The sequence below is a fragment of the Pelobates fuscus genome, chromosome 2, assembly GCF_036172605.1.
Source record: "Pelobates fuscus isolate aPelFus1 chromosome 2, aPelFus1.pri, whole genome shotgun sequence".
Lineage (NCBI taxonomy): Eukaryota > Metazoa > Chordata > Amphibia > Anura > Pelobatidae > Pelobates > Pelobates fuscus.
This window is the reverse complement of record NC_086318.1, coordinates 150,676,632-150,695,307: the sequence shown is the minus strand read 5'-3', so window position 1 is coordinate 150,695,307 and position 18,676 is coordinate 150,676,632. Positions and strand designations below refer to the sequence as shown.

Sequence of the window (18,676 nt, the reverse complement as noted above, 5' to 3'; positions counted from 1 at the left end):
ACGAAGCCCCCCATTTACACTGGCCCTCGTTAAACGCCCAGCAAAAACCTTTTTTCGGACCCGCCGACGCAGCGCTCCCAGTGGCCGCGCCGGCTGTCCCTGGAAAGGGAGCAGATTTCTGCGCCATCATCAGCCGCATCCAAAGCGGCAGGTCCATCTGGTCCCACCGCATGGATGCATTCGCTGCTAGCCGTTGACGAAACTGTTCGTCGTACTTCCACCACGCCAGCCCCCCATAAGTCCGGTACGCATCTCCTATCCCGTCGAGATAGCAAAATAGCTGGGAACAGCAATCCGGACGCTTTTCGCCTATAACGCTGGCCAAAATACAAAATGCCCGCAGCCAATTCCCAAAAGTCTTCGGGATCTTCCTATACTTACGCCTCTTTTCCTCCTCCTCTTTCTTGGCGTCTTTTTTGTCCTCATCCTTGAGGTCTAGGAACTCCTCTAGGGGAAGAAGGGAAAAGATTTCCACGAACTCACCTTTCCATATCTTTTCCTTCACCTCCCCTTTTAAATGACAACCAAGGGGACCCGCGAAGGACACATGCACGTTTTGCCGTGCGGCCTCCGAGATGTCCCCAAACCCTGCCTCCTGCTCTAACGCCCCTTCAGTCGATTCCACCGGCGGAAGCGCGGCATTCGCGTCCCCACTGGCAACCCCCCCCGATAACGAACCTCTACTAGTAATTACCTTACCTTGGTCCCCGTCTGTGGCCCATACTCTACCAAACTGCTGTGACTCCCTACCTTCCTCCCACGAGTCCAATAAAGATTTCAAACAGCCTATGAGTGTTCCTGGATGTAATGCAGAGCTCGACTCACCACTGTTGCCCCCGGCCGCCTCAGGCCCAGGGGATGCCGTCCTTCCACCGGCCCTGACAGGCCCCGGAGCTTCCGTAAATCGCCGACTCCCGCTCTCCTGGTCTCTCCTCGGAACCGCTGGCGTGTGACTCCGTGACCTGTAAGGAGACGACAACCTGGGCAGTCTGTTTGATCGGTCCCCTGCCCGCTCGTGCTCCCTACGCTCTTCCCTTCCGTCCCAGTCCCGGCTCTTCCTTGCCGCCCTACGGTCCCTGCTGACAGACCTCAGCCTCCGATCCCGGCCACTCCTATCTGAAGAACCGGATGCACTCAGCCGACTATTCCCCCTCCAATTTCTAGAAACGGACCTCCGCTGCCTAACTCCGCAACTGTGCCTGGAGTCGCTACGCCTGTCCCGTGACGGGCTCCTGTCCTCACTCATCCGACCCCTGTCCATGCACCTGCTTCTGCTGTGCCTGGCGCTAGCGCTGCGCCGCTCTTCGCTCCTTCCCCTCCAAACACTAGGCCTCCTATTCACACCCCCCTGGGAGCTGCCTGCCGGGCCCTCCCGCTCTTCTCTGCCTCGCCTGCCTCCACCAGCCGTCATGGGCCCCAGCCCATCCCAACCCGGCTGGCCACTACTCGTCGTCTCCTGTCCTCCGCCGACCACTACCGCCTGACTACCAGAAGCATCCCTGGCTGTTGCCGCTTTCTTCGGATTGTGGCTGAGCGTGCAGCGCCCCCTCTCTCCTCCCTCTGCCCTGCTCCCCGACCTGGCCCTCGATAAGGCCGCCCTCTGTCCACTGCTGACCTGATCCCCCTGCTCCTGAGGCGGGACCGTTAGAGAAGATCCTGCAGCAACACTCTCGCCCTGACTCCCCAAACCCCCCCTGGTGTTTGACTCACCGCTTCCTGACAATCTGGCCTCCCTGGCCTCCTGGCCGCTTCCCGACCCACTCTTCTCGACAGCTGTCCTGGAAACCGGCTCCGTTCCCGCCTTCCTGCCAACCGCAGATCTGCGGGGCGCCATCTTCCCCCGCGCTCCCTTCGCCGTGGCCTTCCTCGCCTGGCTAGCCGTCCCAATGACCGGCGCCGCCTGCTTCGACAAACCGCTGCCGGAACCAGTCGCCATTTCCCTATCCTCAACCGACGGGCTCCTCCGACGACGAGTTGCGGGTGCCACACCCGGGCTGAGACGCTGTGGCGGCCTCGTCCTCCGCGTAGGCCTCCGCTCCGACTCCCGGGAAGTTGCAGCCGCGCCGAGCTGCTGATGTAGCCACTCCATGCCCCGGTCCCTGACAGCCGCTCGGACTCCCTCCAGGATCTCTTCTAACGACGCCATACCTGCAGAAACGAGAAAACAGAGGAAACCCACAGACCTGACAAAGAACAGGTGAGTGAATTTCTGTTAAAATGGCTCCTCTCTAAGATGGCCGCTATTTAACTCGCTCTTAGACCACCCCCACGCTGCATTACCCTAAGCCCACCCCCAATTCTTTACCCTGCCCACTCTCTGGCCCTGTCAAGGCCCACTCCCCCTCTGCGTTGTTCCGTGGGCTTCAGGTCTGTTTATTTCAGGAATAATTATGAATTATAAACAAACTCTCATTCATAATTTTTCTTTACTATGATTTGTAGTATTAATACGACTGATCTGAGTGTGTAGTGATTAGAATGAAAACATTACTTCCAGACACTTTGATACTCAGATGCATGTATATTACCATCGTTAATCTTCTCAGCACTGGTTGAAAATCAATATGCAGGGCATTATTAGGACAGAGAACAGAGCAGCATTATACTCCTTTTACTGCTCTGTATCCTTGCATAATGATGTCCTGGCTTTCGTTTTTTTAATTAGTGAAATGATTACCGATCACAATATACAATAGCTACTCAGATTGGAGACTCCATGCCTCTTTGGGACAATAGAATAAAATAACAATAAAATAAAATCTAGTGGTGTTGTGCTGGATCTGTTCTTTCTCTATGGACAGCTGGTGCTCCTAAACAGCCGCCCAGCTACATGCAGCCCTGTAAATTCATTAAAGAGAATGGGAACTTGAAGTTTCAACTCTCACTGGCAGAGAATTGAACAGAAATAAACAGTGTTATGATTCACTTTTGTTAGTGCCCAAAATGTCCCTTTAATTATACCTTGGGGTGCACAAACTATATTTAAAGTTTTAAATAGAGTTATAGAATTAAAGTAAAATTTCAAATATTGTTTGTAGATCCCAAAGCAAATGGAAGAAATCTATATATTTACGGAGGGCTTCCCCGGATTTCAAATCTACGGTACACTATAATTGTTTTTAACAAAAATAAAGTTTCTAGTTTCTCTGTTATACTAAGGAAACATATTATAGTATTCTACTCTACTGCTTGCTGTTGGTGTAATATGAACATGCTATCTACATAATGTGTGTGTGTGTGTAACAAGTTCTCCTTCATGTTGGACTACATGCATACCACCCAACATTAGGTGGTATGAAATCGGCATTGTTTGGGCCCTGGGGTGCATTGTACTGCTGCAGAGTGAGCCCATGCCAGCTTGCACTGATCCTGTGGGGCTTAGAGGGTCTACTATTGTGTTTGCTTATAGTGAGTTTTTTTATTTTTATTTTATTTATATGTTATTGCAATTTGATTTTATTATATGCTGCTGTTTTGCCTTCAGTACAAATGGAGACTCCTGTCACTTTTACCACTTAGACCAGCACTGGGGACCAGGGGATTATTCTGATGGGCTTTTAACCTACTTATACTTTGTAAGTGTAACCATTAAAGCAAGCATATTTACTGTTTTCAGTGTTGCACTATGTTTCTTTCAATTTTATTCACATGAACCTTTGGAACCTCAATACTATTGAATCTGGTGGAACCTAAAGACTATTGATGAGCCTGAATTTTCTGTGACTTTGTGAGTGTAACCTTGAATTCAGTTTTTTTTGTAAATGTAGAGACTTACCTGTCAGTCTCTTAATTTACCTGTCAGAGCACTCTGATTGGTTGGTTTGGAGTCAAACAATCAGATAGCTCTAAGTCAAATTGCAGGGCGTGGGAAGACTTTAAAAGCCTTTCCCCACCCTGCAGTGCTCAGTCGCTGGGTGCCCTTGTTGTTGGGTGAAGATGGCTTACAGTGTTTTTAGTGTCGGGTTTTTTTTTTGGGGGGGGGGGGGTTACAGTTGCGATGGGTATTATGGATTTTTATTTGGCCTTTTTTGGGGCTGAAAATAGGTTTTTAGAAAAAAGACCTAAAATGATAAGTTATTTTTTATTTACAGGTATTTAGTTTTCTTGTTCCCCCTCTTTTAGGGTGAGGGGGGTAGGTGGGTCTTTAATAAAAAAAAAAAAAAAATTGGGGTTGGGAGGGTGACTAGGGGTTTGGGGAGCCCTAGTCACTGGGTGGGCTTTACATGGGTGGGAGCCAGGGGGGAGGACAATAGGTCACCGCATAGTCATTTAGGGCCCCCCATCCGCCACCCATGGGTGGGGCCCAGGGGGAGGACAGTAGGTCCCACTTTATTTTCGTTTAGGTCCCTCACTTGCTGTTCATGGGTGGTGGCTGGGGGGAGGAAGACAGTAAGTCCCCCCATTTTCATTTAGGGCCCTCACCCACCGCTCATGGGTGGGGGCTGGGGCTGAGGACAATCGGTCCCCCCATCCCCCATTTTCATTTAGTAGACATGCCCATACTCGCGGTATAGTAGTATTAGTACATCTTTCAGCCTTTTGTAGATAGCTCCCTGATACTGTGGGCACGAATAGATTGGAATTTCATTCACTCAAATGAAATTCCGACCTGAACAAAGTCCCGAATTGCATCCTAACACGAATGGAGAAACTGTTCTCATTCTGTTAGGACGCAATTCGGTAGATTCACCGGTGTTCTGTCTAAAATGACAGAATGTTTGGGATCACTGACAGGAAGCATTGCAAGATCACGAAGGAAAGGTAATAATTGTGGGAAAATTTCTCTGACCACAGGAAACAGAGCGCACTTTGCTCCTCCGCTGGTCATAGATGGTCAGGCAGAGGAAATCTCCATAGACAAATAGTCTCTACTTTGTCTTATGTTTTAAAGAAAACTAGAGCAGACAGGAAAAAATGAAAAACAGATCCTGACAGAGGGAGAGAAGAGAAATCAATCGAGGAAAGGTAAGTTCGGCATGACAGTGCCGCTTTAATATTTTTATTAGTGAAAGTTATCCCTGTAAAAACTGAAATGATCAGGTATCTTATATGGCACTGTAGCAGTAGAAAGAGGGAAGTGCTCATGCCATTGTACAGAACACTGGTGAGACCTTATCTGGAGTATTGTACGCAGTATCTCTAGAAGGATATTCATACTTTAGAGAGAGTTCAGAGAAGGGCTACTAAACTGGTTCATGGATTGCAGGATAAAACTTACCAGGAAAGGTTAAAGGATCTTAACATGTATCGCTTGGAGGAAAGACCAGACAGGGGGGATATGATAGAAACAGTTAAATACATAAAGGGAATCAACACAGTAAAGGAGGAGACTATATTTAAAAGAAGAAAAACTACCACAACAAGAGGACATAGTCTTAAATTAGAGGGGCAAAGGTTTAAAAATAATATCAGGAATAATTACTTTACTGAGAGGGTAGTGGATGCATGGAATAGCCTTCCAGCTGAAGTGGTAGAGGTTAACACAGTAAAGGAGTTTAAGCATGTGTGGGATAGACATAAGGCTATCCTAACTATAAGATAAGGCCAGGGACTAATGAAAGTATTTAGACTAGATGGGACGAATGGTTCTTATCTGCCGTCACATTCTATGTTTCTACGTGTGTATTTACTGTACTACACACTACTAATCGTACTACAATATTTAGCAGACAGTTCAGCAGTTAAATGACTGGACAAAAAATTGTCAAAATAATCTTAGGTAAATAGCCTGTAACATCTACGTAATTAACAAAAAAATCTATATTTTACAAGACAATCTAAATTAAGCTTTGTCCTTAAGGAGTTAAAGCAGTGTTTACATTATTGAACAGAATAGGCCTTGATTTAATATTGATGGATACAATTTTCTAAATTATTTAACATTTTTGGCTAGACTTTAAAAATGATTTTCCTCAAAAATAAAGTATTAAAAATATATTATATATATATATATATATATATATATATAAAGTGAAAAAAAGATAGCACTCCCAGGACTTGTAAATAAAATAAAACCTAACTTTTAATCAATCAGCAAGAGGTCGACGTTTCAGTCTGTTAACCACAGACTTTCATCAGGACTTGACATGTGCACAGACGTTATTCGGCATGTGCAAAATTATAAATAAAACACAGACACCGCTTCTTCTGTTGGAGTACAACGTCCACAGCTTTATTAATTATAAAATTATTTAAATTAACAATTTAGGGTCATTGTCAACAGTAATAACTCCGTTCCTCTCGATCCCAAATACCCCCGACAATGACCCTACCAAAACAATACAAACATAACAATTGATACATAACGAATAATACCTGGCCTACCAAAGAGGCCCCCAACATTTGTTTACCTGCAGGGGTGTACCCAGACACCCCTACACCCCTAGGTTCGTCGCCACCTCCGGGCTAGAACCTACCAAACACTTTAACTTCCGTCCTACTCCAGCCTAGAACTTGGCATAACACATTCATAACCCCCAAATAGCCAGTTTACCCAAGCCCTATTTCCCGCCGCTGTGACCAAACGGGAACTACCCCAAGACATAACATAAAGGGAGGGTGGGAGGGACAATTCACAGGTAAGGGCAGCTCAGATTAAGATGGCCTCAACCTAAAATGGCCGCTATTTAAACTAACCCTCTCCTCCCCACACTAGCTAGGCCCACCCCTTGAACTCCAGTTCACCTGCCAACTTTCTGGCCCTGTCAAGGCCCACTCCCCCCCTGCGTTGCTCCGTGGGCTACATGACATGTGCACAGACGTTATTCGGCATGTGCAAAATTATAAATAAAACACAGACACCGCTTCTTCTGTTGGAGTACAACGTCCACAGCTTTATTAATTATAAAATTATTTAAATTAACAATTTAGGGTCATTGTCAACAGTAATAACTCCGTTCCTCTCGATCCCAAATACCCCCGACAATGACCCTACCAAAACAATACAAACATAACAATTGATACATAACGAATAATACCTGGCCTACCAAAGAGGCCCCCAACATTTGTTTACCTGCAGGGGTGTACCCAGACACCCCTACACCCCTAGGTTCGTCGCCACCTCCGGGCTAGAACCTACCAAACACTTTAACTTCCGTCCTACTCCAGCCTAGAACTTGGCATAACACATTCATAACCCCCAAATAGCCAGTTTACCCAAGCCCTATTTCCGCCACAGCACATGACTTGACCCCTTAAGCTCATGTGCGACCCCCACCACACATAAATAGGGCCTGCGCGATCCCCTCCTGCAAGCCTAAGTTGAATAAGTCGCAACCTACATCAGAAAGGTGCACACCGTCCGACCTAAAGTAACCAGGTAACATCTCCTCCAGTTCCCTGTGCCGTACCACTACGCCCCCCACTCTCCGAACAAAACTAGCCATGATCTTATTGATCTTACCCCTGGATCGTGCTACCGCGGCCGTGTCCCTGGCGTGTCTCCACCTGCACCGAGGCACCATCTCCGACCACACCACTGTCACGCCAGGGACCAGGTCCCGCAGCCGATCCACATCTCGCTTCATTTGCCTTACCAAGCCGCGCAGCGGCACCAGACCCAGGTCATTACCCCCGCCGTGGATCACCACCACGTCTGGCAATGCCCGACCCGTCACCTTGCGAAAAAGTTCCCCACTGACGCTCCGCCAGTCGAAGCCCCGATACCCAAACCAGTATATCTCCACTTGCTCCAAAGGAAAGCCCAGCTGTAACCCATTCTTTCGAACTGCAGCTCTCTTCTGAGCCCAATAGACGTAAGAATGACCAATTATCCATGCCGTCCAACCTAGGAGAGACAAAAACAACAGTAAGTATCACCCCAGCAGCCCAGCTGCACCCCCATATTGTTATGTTCACACCAACCTGTCTGGGCGTACATACGATTGATCCGCTCGTTCCCCAAACCCAGCCGTGCGGCTTCCGTGGCCGCCCCAATGCGGAAGGAGTGCGTTCCGAATTGTAAGGGGTCTAACCCCATCCCCTTTAGCCCCAACCGAAAAATCTTAGTAAATTGGAAGCGCGACAGCGCTGAACCGTCCGCATGCACTAAAAAGCAACCCTTGACTTCCGGCCTTAACTCCAGGAACCTGGCCCCGCAGGCCACAGGGCACACACCCGATCCCGGCAACGCACCCAGTGTAACCGCACAACCTTTCCCAAAGACATCCGTCTTGGAACGGGCCAACCGTATCCTCACCCTGTCCGAACACACCGCTACGTCCTCCAATCTCAGTCCCCCATTACCCGCCTTGCTTGCACTGACCAATTCCCCAATCCTAAAGGCCCCGAAAAAGGCCCATACAAACGCCGTTGAAAACAGAGCCACCTCGTGCCCCGAAAAACATATGTCCGGTAACCGCTCCACCAAACCTTGTAAAACCTGAAATGAAACCGGCCTCCTCTCATCCCGAACCTTCTTACCTTTCCGAAAGCCCCGCACCGCTTGTCTTACCAGGAAATGTTTGGTCACATCCACCCAACCATTGAATTTAAAGAGAAACGCCAGGGCCGCGAGGTGCCTATCCACCATGGAGGGGGAGGAACGCTCAGCAAACAAACGGCACAGAATCCATAACAATACATCCAACCGGCTAGATGCGGAGACATCCGAGCCTAACAGAAGCACCGTCTCATCCCAAACCCGCCAAACCTTAACATAAGAAGACCATGTGCCCGGGGCCAGCGAATGTTTTATGTACTCCCCAAGCAGGATGTCGCGAGCTGCCACATCTCCTCCGGGCAAGCGTGTCCCGATTCCTGCGCCTCCGGTGCCGCCTCCCGAAAACGATCCCACTGAAAACGAGACAACGCGTCAGCCACAACGTTTTCCAAACCCGGAATATGCTTAGCCCTGAACACAATGTTAAATGACATGCATAACAACACCAACTGTCTTAGCAATCGAACAACCGGCAACGAGGACGCGGACAAGCCATTAATGGCCTGCACCACTGCCATATTATCCGAATAAAATACTACTTTCTTGTTAGCAAGGTCCCCACCCCACAGCGTCACCGCCACCACCACTGGAAAGAACTCCAGGAATGCCAGGTTCCTAATCAGCGGGCTCGCCCTCCAAGCAACCGGCCACTCCTCCGCGCACCACCGACCCGCAAAAAAGGCCCCAAACCCTACGCTACCCGAAGCGTCCGTGAACAGTCTCACATCCTCCGAGGACCCCACCGGAACCCGGAAAAACACCCGACCATTGAAATCCCGCAAAAAACGCGCCCACACCTTTAAGTCAGCCCTCATCTCAGCTGAAACTCTCACGTAGTGCGACGGCCGCTTCACCCCGCTCGTTGCGTGAGCCAGCAGCCGGCAAAAAACTCTCCCCATGGGAATCACCCGACAAGCGAAGTTAAGGCTCCCTATCAACGACTGCAAACCCCTCAACGTCACCTTCCTCGCCTTTGCCACCGCATCCACCGATTCCCGCAGGGCGTGCAGTTTGTCAAGCGGCAACCTGCACTCCCCGCGCACCGAGTCAATTTCCAGCCCTAGGAAACTGAGGCACGTTACCGGTCCCACCGTTTTATCTGCCGCCAACGGCACCCCAAACTTATGTGCTACCCACTGGAACACTTTCAGTATCTGCCCACAACGCCCCGACCCTGCCGGGCCGACACACAAGAAGTCGTCTAGGTAGTGTACCACCGCACCCCCGGCCGACTCCTTCCGGACCACCCACTCCAGGAACGTGCTGAACTTTTCAAAGTATGCGCAAGATATAGCGCAACCCATAGGCAAACAGAGATCCACAAAAAACTCCCCGTCGAAGTAGCAACCAAGTAAATGATGACAATCCGGGTGAATGGGAAGCAATCTAAACGCCGCCTCCACATCCACCTTAGCCATCAATGCCCCGCGCCCCGCCCTCCGCACCAACTCGACAGCATTGTCAAATGATGTATAGGAGACAGAGCACAAGGTCGCGTCGATATCATCATTCACCGACGCCCCAGCCGGGTACGATAAGTGATGTATCAAACGGAACTTGCCCACTTCCTTCTTATGGACCACCCCTAGCGGGGACACCCTCAAACCCGGCATGGGCGAAGCCGCAAACGGGCCTGCCATCCTCCCTAAACTCACCTCCTTCTGCAACTTCTCCCTAACCACCCCCGGATGAGCCAGCACCGATTTGAGGTTCCCGCAAAGCACACCCGGACCCCTGTCCTGGAACGGAATCACGAAACCGTTCGTGAACCCGTCCCACAAAAATCTGGCTACTTCCCGATTAGCGTATTGCCTTAGCCACGGCAACATCGCGTCTACCTTCACCGGAGATGCCCCCCGCCGCAGCAACAGGGGCTGCCGCGCCAGTGCCCCCCCCTCCAGTGCCAGCTTTCCCTTTCTTGAAGCATCTGGAGAGGCCATGATTGCCGCCACAGCCGGAGCACTCATGTTTGAATCTACAGGACGCTCCCCACTTGCACTGCCCCTCGTTGAAGAGCCAGCACAACCCCTTCTTCTGTCCCGCCGACGCGCCACCACTAGGGCCCGCGCCGGCTGTCCCGAGAAAGGGGGCACTCTTTTGGGCCATCATCAACCTCATCCACAAAGGCAGGTCCATCTGGTCCCACCGCATGGCCGGATTCGCCGCTAGGCGCTGCCTAAACTGCTCATCATACCTCCACCAAGCGAGTCCCCCGTAAGTCCTGTATGCATCCCCAATGCCGTCCAGATAGCAAAAAAGCTGTGAGCACCGTTCCGGGTTCTTTTCCCCGATCACGCTCGCCAGTATACAGAAGGCACGCAGCCAGTTACCGAATGTCTTAGGTATTTTTCGATACTTACGCCGTTTCTCCTCTTCCTCCTTTTTTGCGTCCTTCTTGTCTTCCTCCTTTAAATCTAAAAACTCCTCTAAGGGAAGAAGCGAAAATATTTCGACAAATTCCCCTTTTCCTATCCTCTCCTTAACTTCAGCCTTCAAATGACAGCCTAACGGTCCTGCGAAGGACACGTGTACATTCTGTCTAGCTGCCTCCGAAATATCGCCGCGGTCTTCCAGAGCACCCGCACAGTCGACCTTCCCAGCATCCGCATCCGCGGCGCCCCCTCTCGCGCCCCCCGCCGTTGTCGCCACGGGACCCCCTCCCACACCCAAGTCGCTATCCGCTGCCCACACCTTCCCGAAGTGCCCAGGGGACCCAGCCTCCCCCGACCAGGACCCCAAAAGTGATTGTAAGCATCCTAACAAACTCCCAGAATGAGGTGTAGATGTCAACTCACCACCCACTCCCCGGACCTCGGATGGCCGCGGGGGTACCGTCCTTTCGGCCGCCTCGACTGGCTCCGAAGCGTCCAGGGGACGCCGTTTCCTGCCCGCCCTGCTGCGATCCAATCTTGTAGGCGACACACTTCGTGACCTGTAATGAGAAGGTGACCTGGGTAGTCTGTTCATATTGAGCCTCACCCGTCCGTCACATCTGTCTCCTGTCCTGTCACGACCAGACCCCGTCCCCCGCTTGGCCTGGGACCCACGGTCGCTCCTAGTCTCACTCCGTCTGGACACAACACTGTCTTTCGACCCTGACTCGCTGCGCCGGTACCTCCTCCATCCGTCCCTAGTGGTGGACCTCCTCCTCCTATCCCTACTCCTCGAATTACTCCTGTCCTTGGACCTGCCTGGCTCCGAAGATCGTCCTGAACTGCCATATCCATCCCTCCCGCTGCTTGGTGTGGCTCTATCTGCCCTCTTCGTGGGTCTTGCCCTGCGCCGTTGAACCTGGGAGCGACCTGAGAAGGCCTCCCGCGCATCACACCCCCGGGGGTCCCCGTCTGCATGGCCCCTCCTCTGGCTTCGACTATCCCGCCTCGCGCTGTCCTTCCCGGTCACCATCTCCCTTACTCCCCTTCCAACGCTCCGCTCCTGGCTGTAGTCCCTCTGCACCTCTGACCTGCCGCTGGGCTGTGGCACACTCCCTCTCCTCTGGCTCCCCTCCTCCCCGGAATCCACTGCTGAGGACCTAACCCCTGACAGGGCTGACTTGCTTGTCGAGCTGCCCGCCTGGACCCCACCACCTCCATGTGAGCCCGCTGTCATGGTCCTCCCCGATCCCCTGACACCCCCCTGCCCCTCAGTGTTGCCCCCAGGGGGCGACTCACCGGGACGCTGGGACACCAGCACTGCTCCTCCTCCGATCCTCTGCTCAGCCTCCTTGCCCTGGGCACCAGCAACATCCAGGGGTGTCCTTTCTTCCGCCCGCCGGCAGAGGGCGCTCTGGGCTAGAGGCCCCTTCCCGGCCTTCCGTCGCACCTGACCGGCAACGTGACGACCATGCAGCACCGGCCGCCGCTCCGAGCCTCCCCGGCTTCCAGACCCACCAGCCACCTCACGTTCCCTGACCGCAGGGCTCTTCTTCCTCCGCGCCGCCGGCACCGCACCCGGACTGAGCCGCTGGGGCGGTCTCGCCCGCCTGACAGGCCTCTTCTCCGCCGCACCGACGGGGGGAGCAGACGTGCTCGGAACCCCCAGCTGCTCCTGTAACCATCCGAAGCCTCTCTCCTGCACCAACGATCGTACTCCTGCCATGATTTCTTCGGCGGACGCCATGACCTGCAGTAAAGACAAAGAAGAAGAGCTACTCTGACCTGAACAATTCACAGGTAAGGGCAGCTCAGATTAAGATGGCCTCAACCTAAAATGGCCGCTATTTAAACTAACCCTCTCCTCCCCACACTAGCTAGGCCCACCCCTTGAACTCCAGTTCACCTGCCAACTTTCTGGCCCTGTCAAGGCCCACTCCCCCCCTGCGTTGCTCCGTGGGCTACAAATGCAAAACACCATAAAATGACATATATATACAATAAATACATATTGGTATGTATTTATTGTATATATATGTCATTTTATGGTGTTTTGCATTAGTCCTGATGAAAGTCTGTGGTTAACAGACTGAAACGTCGACCTCTTGCTGATTGATTAAAAGTTAAGTTTTATTTTATTTACAAGTCCTGGGAGTGCTATCTTTTTTTCACTTTTTGTATTTTGCTGGACAAGCACCGGGCATATACATTTGGATTGTGGAGTGCAGGATTATTTTGTTTCGTTATATATATATATATATATAATCAAAACCACTTATCAGAAGCAGCCTGACCCACAGTGGTCTAGAAAAAACGATATCCACATAATGGTAATGGACATTAAAACATTCTTTACCTCTGAAAAAGCGACATTAAGAGCTGACCTAGGCATGCTAGCAGGGAGAATTAAAGCCATGGAGGATACCGTCCAAAGTCTTGGACTTAAACAACAATCCGCTGATACTCACCTACTGGAGGTGTCAAGCACCTGTGCAGCGCTAAGTGCTAAGGTGGAACACCTGGAAGACTTGGCACGCCAGCGCAACATGAAAATTGGGGGTATACCTGACGCTATCGATGTTGGAGAACTACCCCACTATATCAGAAGACTGTTTGCAGCAGCCTTGACACCCAAGCAAGCTAAAGGGTTGCAGCACGATAGACTATACAGACTACCAGGAGGCCCTAGGAACAAGGCTCAGACTCCCAGGGATGTGATTCTAAGCTTCAGGTCACGATCCGACAAGGACACCTTCCTCTCACAGGTCAAAGGTCATGCACTATTTATGTTTGAGCAACATGCTTTGAGCTTCTATCATGACCTCAGCAGAGCAACGCTGCAATGGTGAGCTACATTTAAGGAGGTGACCAGCCAGCTGAGAGCGGCAAACATCCCATACAAGTGGGGGTCCCCACGATCCCTTATGGCCAAGCAAATTAATACACGCCACAAGTTGACATCTCCGTCCAACGCAGACAGCTTTTTACTAGCACTGGGGATATCCACTCGTGCCACATCCGGGACTGGCAGACCCACTCATCAGTGGGATTTGAACAATGTTGACACTAGCTGGTTTCTCCGCTCCAGGATGAGTTGCAAACAGAAGAGGCCCTGCTCAGCAAATGCCCCATCACATGGGGGTTTTACAGCAGACTTTCCAATACTATATTAACAGTTAACCCAGTCTTTAAGTTTCAGACGCAGTTCCGATTTGTTTTTGTTATATATGTTTTTCCGCTTTCACTACACCACCGTGGTAAAGACCTATACAGGTCAAATGCCCTCTAGAGAACACAGCAGGACCAAAGTTATGTACCGTTCTAAGGAACAGTTTCCCACGCACACAGTCTTCTCCCCCTACCCCCCTGAGCTTCGGGGTCATGGAGCTCATTTCATTCCCACTTGGGCTAGAACACGCACTGACACTTGCCAACAGACAGGCAGCCCAGATACACTTCTTGGAGTACATCTCCAGGTAGTATCTCCATACAAGCAGGCAAACTGGCAGACACATAGCCTACACACATATACGCTCCAGATACAACGTGTTATGCTCTGTATGTTAGGGTTAGTGGTCTCAGATGTCTGCCAGGCTCTACACTTGATTATAAGCTACTGTATATTGACCTCTCTTCACCGAAGCTATCTTAAACATAAATTTAAAAATAGGTGTTAAATTGCTGATATGTTTGCTATCAACACTGTACTACGCTAAGCATATGTTTGACTTATTTGATACACGTGTTACACCTGCTCACCTGCAAAATAAATCAATTGAGGCCATAGTTAGCAAGTTACCTTTTTAGCTAGTATTTTTGCATATGAATATAACACAATGACTGTTTTTTCAGGTAATCTCTTTTTGCAGTTGAATATTTTATCCTGTAGTCATTGTGAGATTACAGCCAACTCGTCTGTCCGGTAGCCACGAGAGGGCAGTGTTAGTGAGTTTCTTAGAATTTTCACACTGATAGGAGTGCTGTATGAGTGTGCTGGGAGGAGGCTATAACATTGGAGCTCATTGTACAACTGTATAAATGAAAGACGCTATCCCTGCTGTCTATCCCCCTTCTCCCTCCTTCCTCCTTAACTGCCCCCTGACAGATATCCAGACGTTTTTTCCACCAGCTCAGTTTGATGCCCGCCCTTTTACACTAAAAAGCTTTGAGACTGGCATATTCCCAACTTCAGTAGTTGTGAGGGGCAGTCTTTGTTGTGCTATTGTTTTGTGTATGTGTACTCGCATTGCTATTGCTTGGCCTTCTTTAGTTGGCTTATCTTTTATCATATGTAATTTTATAATTGTTATTTAATGTCTGTAGAATTAAGATTGTTTTAACTAGTTTCTCTTAATTCTTTAATAACCACTTTTAAAGTGACAGTTATGTCTAATAGCAGGGTAACTCTTTATTACATTAAAATGGTATTATAGAAAAGGCTATGTTATACTGTAACTCATGGGGAAAAAAAATCTACCTTTGTATATCAAGTGTTATGGTAAAATCAGTAATTATTTGATATGCAAATGTAGTCTTTTTTTAATTGTATTTACTTTTTTAAATTTTATTTTAATGAGTGTTTGTCTTAGTTGTGAAGGCATCTAAATTGTAAAAAATTGGTTCACAGTTGTCTTAAATAACTATTTGCAACACAGGAAGTCTCAAAGACCAACAGTTTGATCAATTTCTCCATAATGATTAAATTCAGGCTTTTCTATCATTTTCGATAAGAACAATTTGAGTTTATTGTATAATTGAATAGCTAAACACGTTTGAGTCTTTGAGACAAATCTCTAGCTAATATAGCTGTATAGCAGAGTTTCCACTAATGCACTCAGTCTTCTACCCAACAAATCTTTCTCATAAAGATGTGGAGGCAGAGGAGGAACTGGAAGTCCAACTTTGGGGTCCATCTATTGGAAAATGGTCAAGGCCCTAAAGGTAGAATTGTGCCCAGACAGCCTGTCCCAAAGCTAATTCCATTGAGCTGAAGTTGTTATGGAGTGGGAGTACGTGATCCAGTAAGGGTGCTTTTTCAATCTATTAATCTTCCTTAATTAGATCCGGCTAAATTTTCTAAACACACGAATACTTATTATGTCTGTTTTTCATGAAGTTTTAGAGTCAAATCAGAAACATGCTTGCTACTTTCATTTCCAGTGGTGTTATCTAATGGTCTATGTCTCTCTATTGACAGGCATAAAACTGAAGCAGATTTTTGAGACGAGATATTACATGTTTTCCCCATAACTCTGTATTTTTATTTTTCATCACTGAAAAAAAGCCTGAGATTTACCTGCCACATTAAAATATGTAAAGTCAGAAAGTAACGAAAAAAAATATATCACATTATCAACACAAAGTACTTTATTATAAAAATACTTGACATGTATATCCAAAGTAATATACTTTTGATAAAGCCACATTTGGTGAAACGCATCAAGGGTAATTTAGTGTTTTTTAATCTGTTTTTTAACTTCTATTTTATTATTTTTAAATTATAGTACTTTTTTATTGGACCTGACCATCTTGCTGCTCCATTCCTGTTCTATATATCCTTGGTGGGAATATATACCACCTACACCTTATGGATTGATTAAACCGTTACCTTGCTCCACTTCATGTAAGTTGGATTTTAACTCTCTTTTACACTCCCGTTTTACAGTGTGCAGTATTTGTTTTGTTTTTCTTCTTTACTGCACCACCTATATATCCTAGATTGAGGATCATACCACTGCATGCTATATCTTAGGAGCTAATTCAGAGTCTCTATAATATGTGAGCGTAAACACTTATACCTACTTTTTAAATTTTAAGTTTGAACTACTACACCATATTTTATTCAGTTTTTCTTTTTTACATCCACAAGGACTCCAACTGCTTTTAGTACAGCCTGCTGCTCCACTGCTATGCTATATCCTCTGGTGGGGATCACTCTGAACAGGCGCAAACATTGGAGCTGGATTGAAGTTCCACGAATGTGTAAGTGCACATTTTATTTATTTTTTCCCTCATTGAGACATTCGAACCCACTACACTATCAGTATTATTTCTTATCATAGCATATACCTCATAAGGATAAGATAAGTACGGACAGAAAAAACTGTCCAGATAGAGTGGAAAGTTGGTAATGAACGTTGACATCCTCTAGGATAACAACCTGTTGAATTAATTAGACACAAACTCACAACAAATTTCAACTAGTATAGAAAAGATAGGCTTAAAAGATACAGTAGAGTGAAGGAGAGGTAGTAGGTACCCAGGAAACATTATAAACAATTTACGATACGGTGCCCACGAGAAGTATCAATCCTAAGGTTTTGGTCAGGTCTGGTAGGGCATAAAAATCGGGTAAAACAAAAAGTGTGCATGCTTCACTATATGACCGTATCTTTAAAAGGCTTTGGTAAAAATAAGGAGAGTGCAAGAGCATAACAACTGTAAACTAGGTTTAAAGGTTTATAGGCCCAGTGAAAGTCGTGGGTATCGGCAGGGGGCTTAAATCTAAATGGTATTGGGACTCATACAGGAATATCTAACTCTGAGTCACGTATGTGAGTTCAACTGTGGGTACTTTGGACTGAACCTGCTTTTATGCGCTGAATGATTAGTCCTTATATTAGTCCATGTGATTCCCTCCATGTATTATTATGCTCTCTGGGTTCGTCCTCTGTTGATATGCTTAAAGGAACACTATAGTCACCTAAATTACTTTAGCTAAATAAAGCAGTTTTAGTGTATAGATCATGCCCCTGCAATTTCACTGCTCAATTCACTGTCATTTAGGAGTTAAATCACTTTGTTTCTGTTTATGCAGCCCTAGCCACACCTCCCCTGGCTATGATTGACAGAGCCTGCATGAAAAAAAAACTGGTTTCACTTTCAAACAGATGTAATTTACCTTAAATAATTGTATCTCAATCTCTAAATTGAACTTTAATCACATACAGGAGGCTCTTGAAGGGTCTAGCAAGCTCTTAACATAGCAGGGGATAAGAAAATCTTAATTAAACAGAACTTGCAATAAAGAAAGCCTAAATAGGGCTCTCTATACAGGAAGTGTTTATGGAAGGCTGTGCAAGTCACATGCAGGGAGGTGTGACTAGGGTTCATAAACAAAGGGATTTAACTCCTAAATGGCAGAGGATTGAGCAGTAAGGCTGCATGGGGCATGGCCTATACACCAAAACTGCTTCATTAAGCTAAAGTTGTTCAGGTGACTATAGTGTCCCTTTAAGTCAGTGGGTATGGTAATGGGACGTGTACTGTGCCCTTCCCCTCTACTCTCCCCTGTCCGCTTCCCTGCAGCGTTACAGTTTCTCGTAGGAACCCTTTAATAAACAGTACGAAGCATGCAACGTAAATACTAACAGGTCAAGTGTACGAGAAAATACAGACAAACAAAAGAGAACCAAATAAACAAGCAATTATCCTCGTCTAGGTATCATGCTTTAGGAGAGTTCCTCTGTTTGTGTAGAGGGTCTCAGATCATACAAGTCTCGTGCAATATTAGCCCTCCGTTCTCTCTTATAGCCTGGCATACTCTCAGGCATAACAAGAGTGTAAAAAAAAAACAACAAAAAAAAACATTATTATTATATATAATTAAAAAGAAAAAGGGTAAAAACTGGAGGCAAATTTACATTTAAATTTGTGGGTAATATAAGGCCAGCAGTGAGGTAAAGTAAGTTACGTGTCTTAGTCCCGTGGGGTGTTAGCGGCGTGAGTGATACTCATGCTCCGTCCGCCACACCAGGCTATGGTGGGTTCAGCAGTCTCGTCTTCTTATGTGGTGCTCTCGTCTCGGTGGTTCGTTTTTGCGTTGGGTTGGCCCCAGCAGTAACTGGGTTCATGTCTGCCGGCC

The 18,676-nt window shown here is 47.8% G+C and overlaps 1 protein-coding gene across 1 annotated transcript in view; it reads left to right on the top strand.

Annotated features, from left to right (window-relative positions):
* The first annotated feature begins 16,683 nt into the window (after positions 1-16,683).
* Positions 16,684-18,676, top strand: part of PRSS56 (serine protease 56) — a 43,877-nt gene continuing 41,884 nt past the window's right edge. Inside the window, exon 1 of the mRNA XM_063442840.1 lies at positions 16,684-16,794. Coding sequence (XP_063298910.1) covers positions 16,722-16,794 — 73 coding nt within the window. The 5' untranslated portion in view covers positions 16,684-16,721. The remainder of the gene's footprint in view (positions 16,795-18,676) is intronic.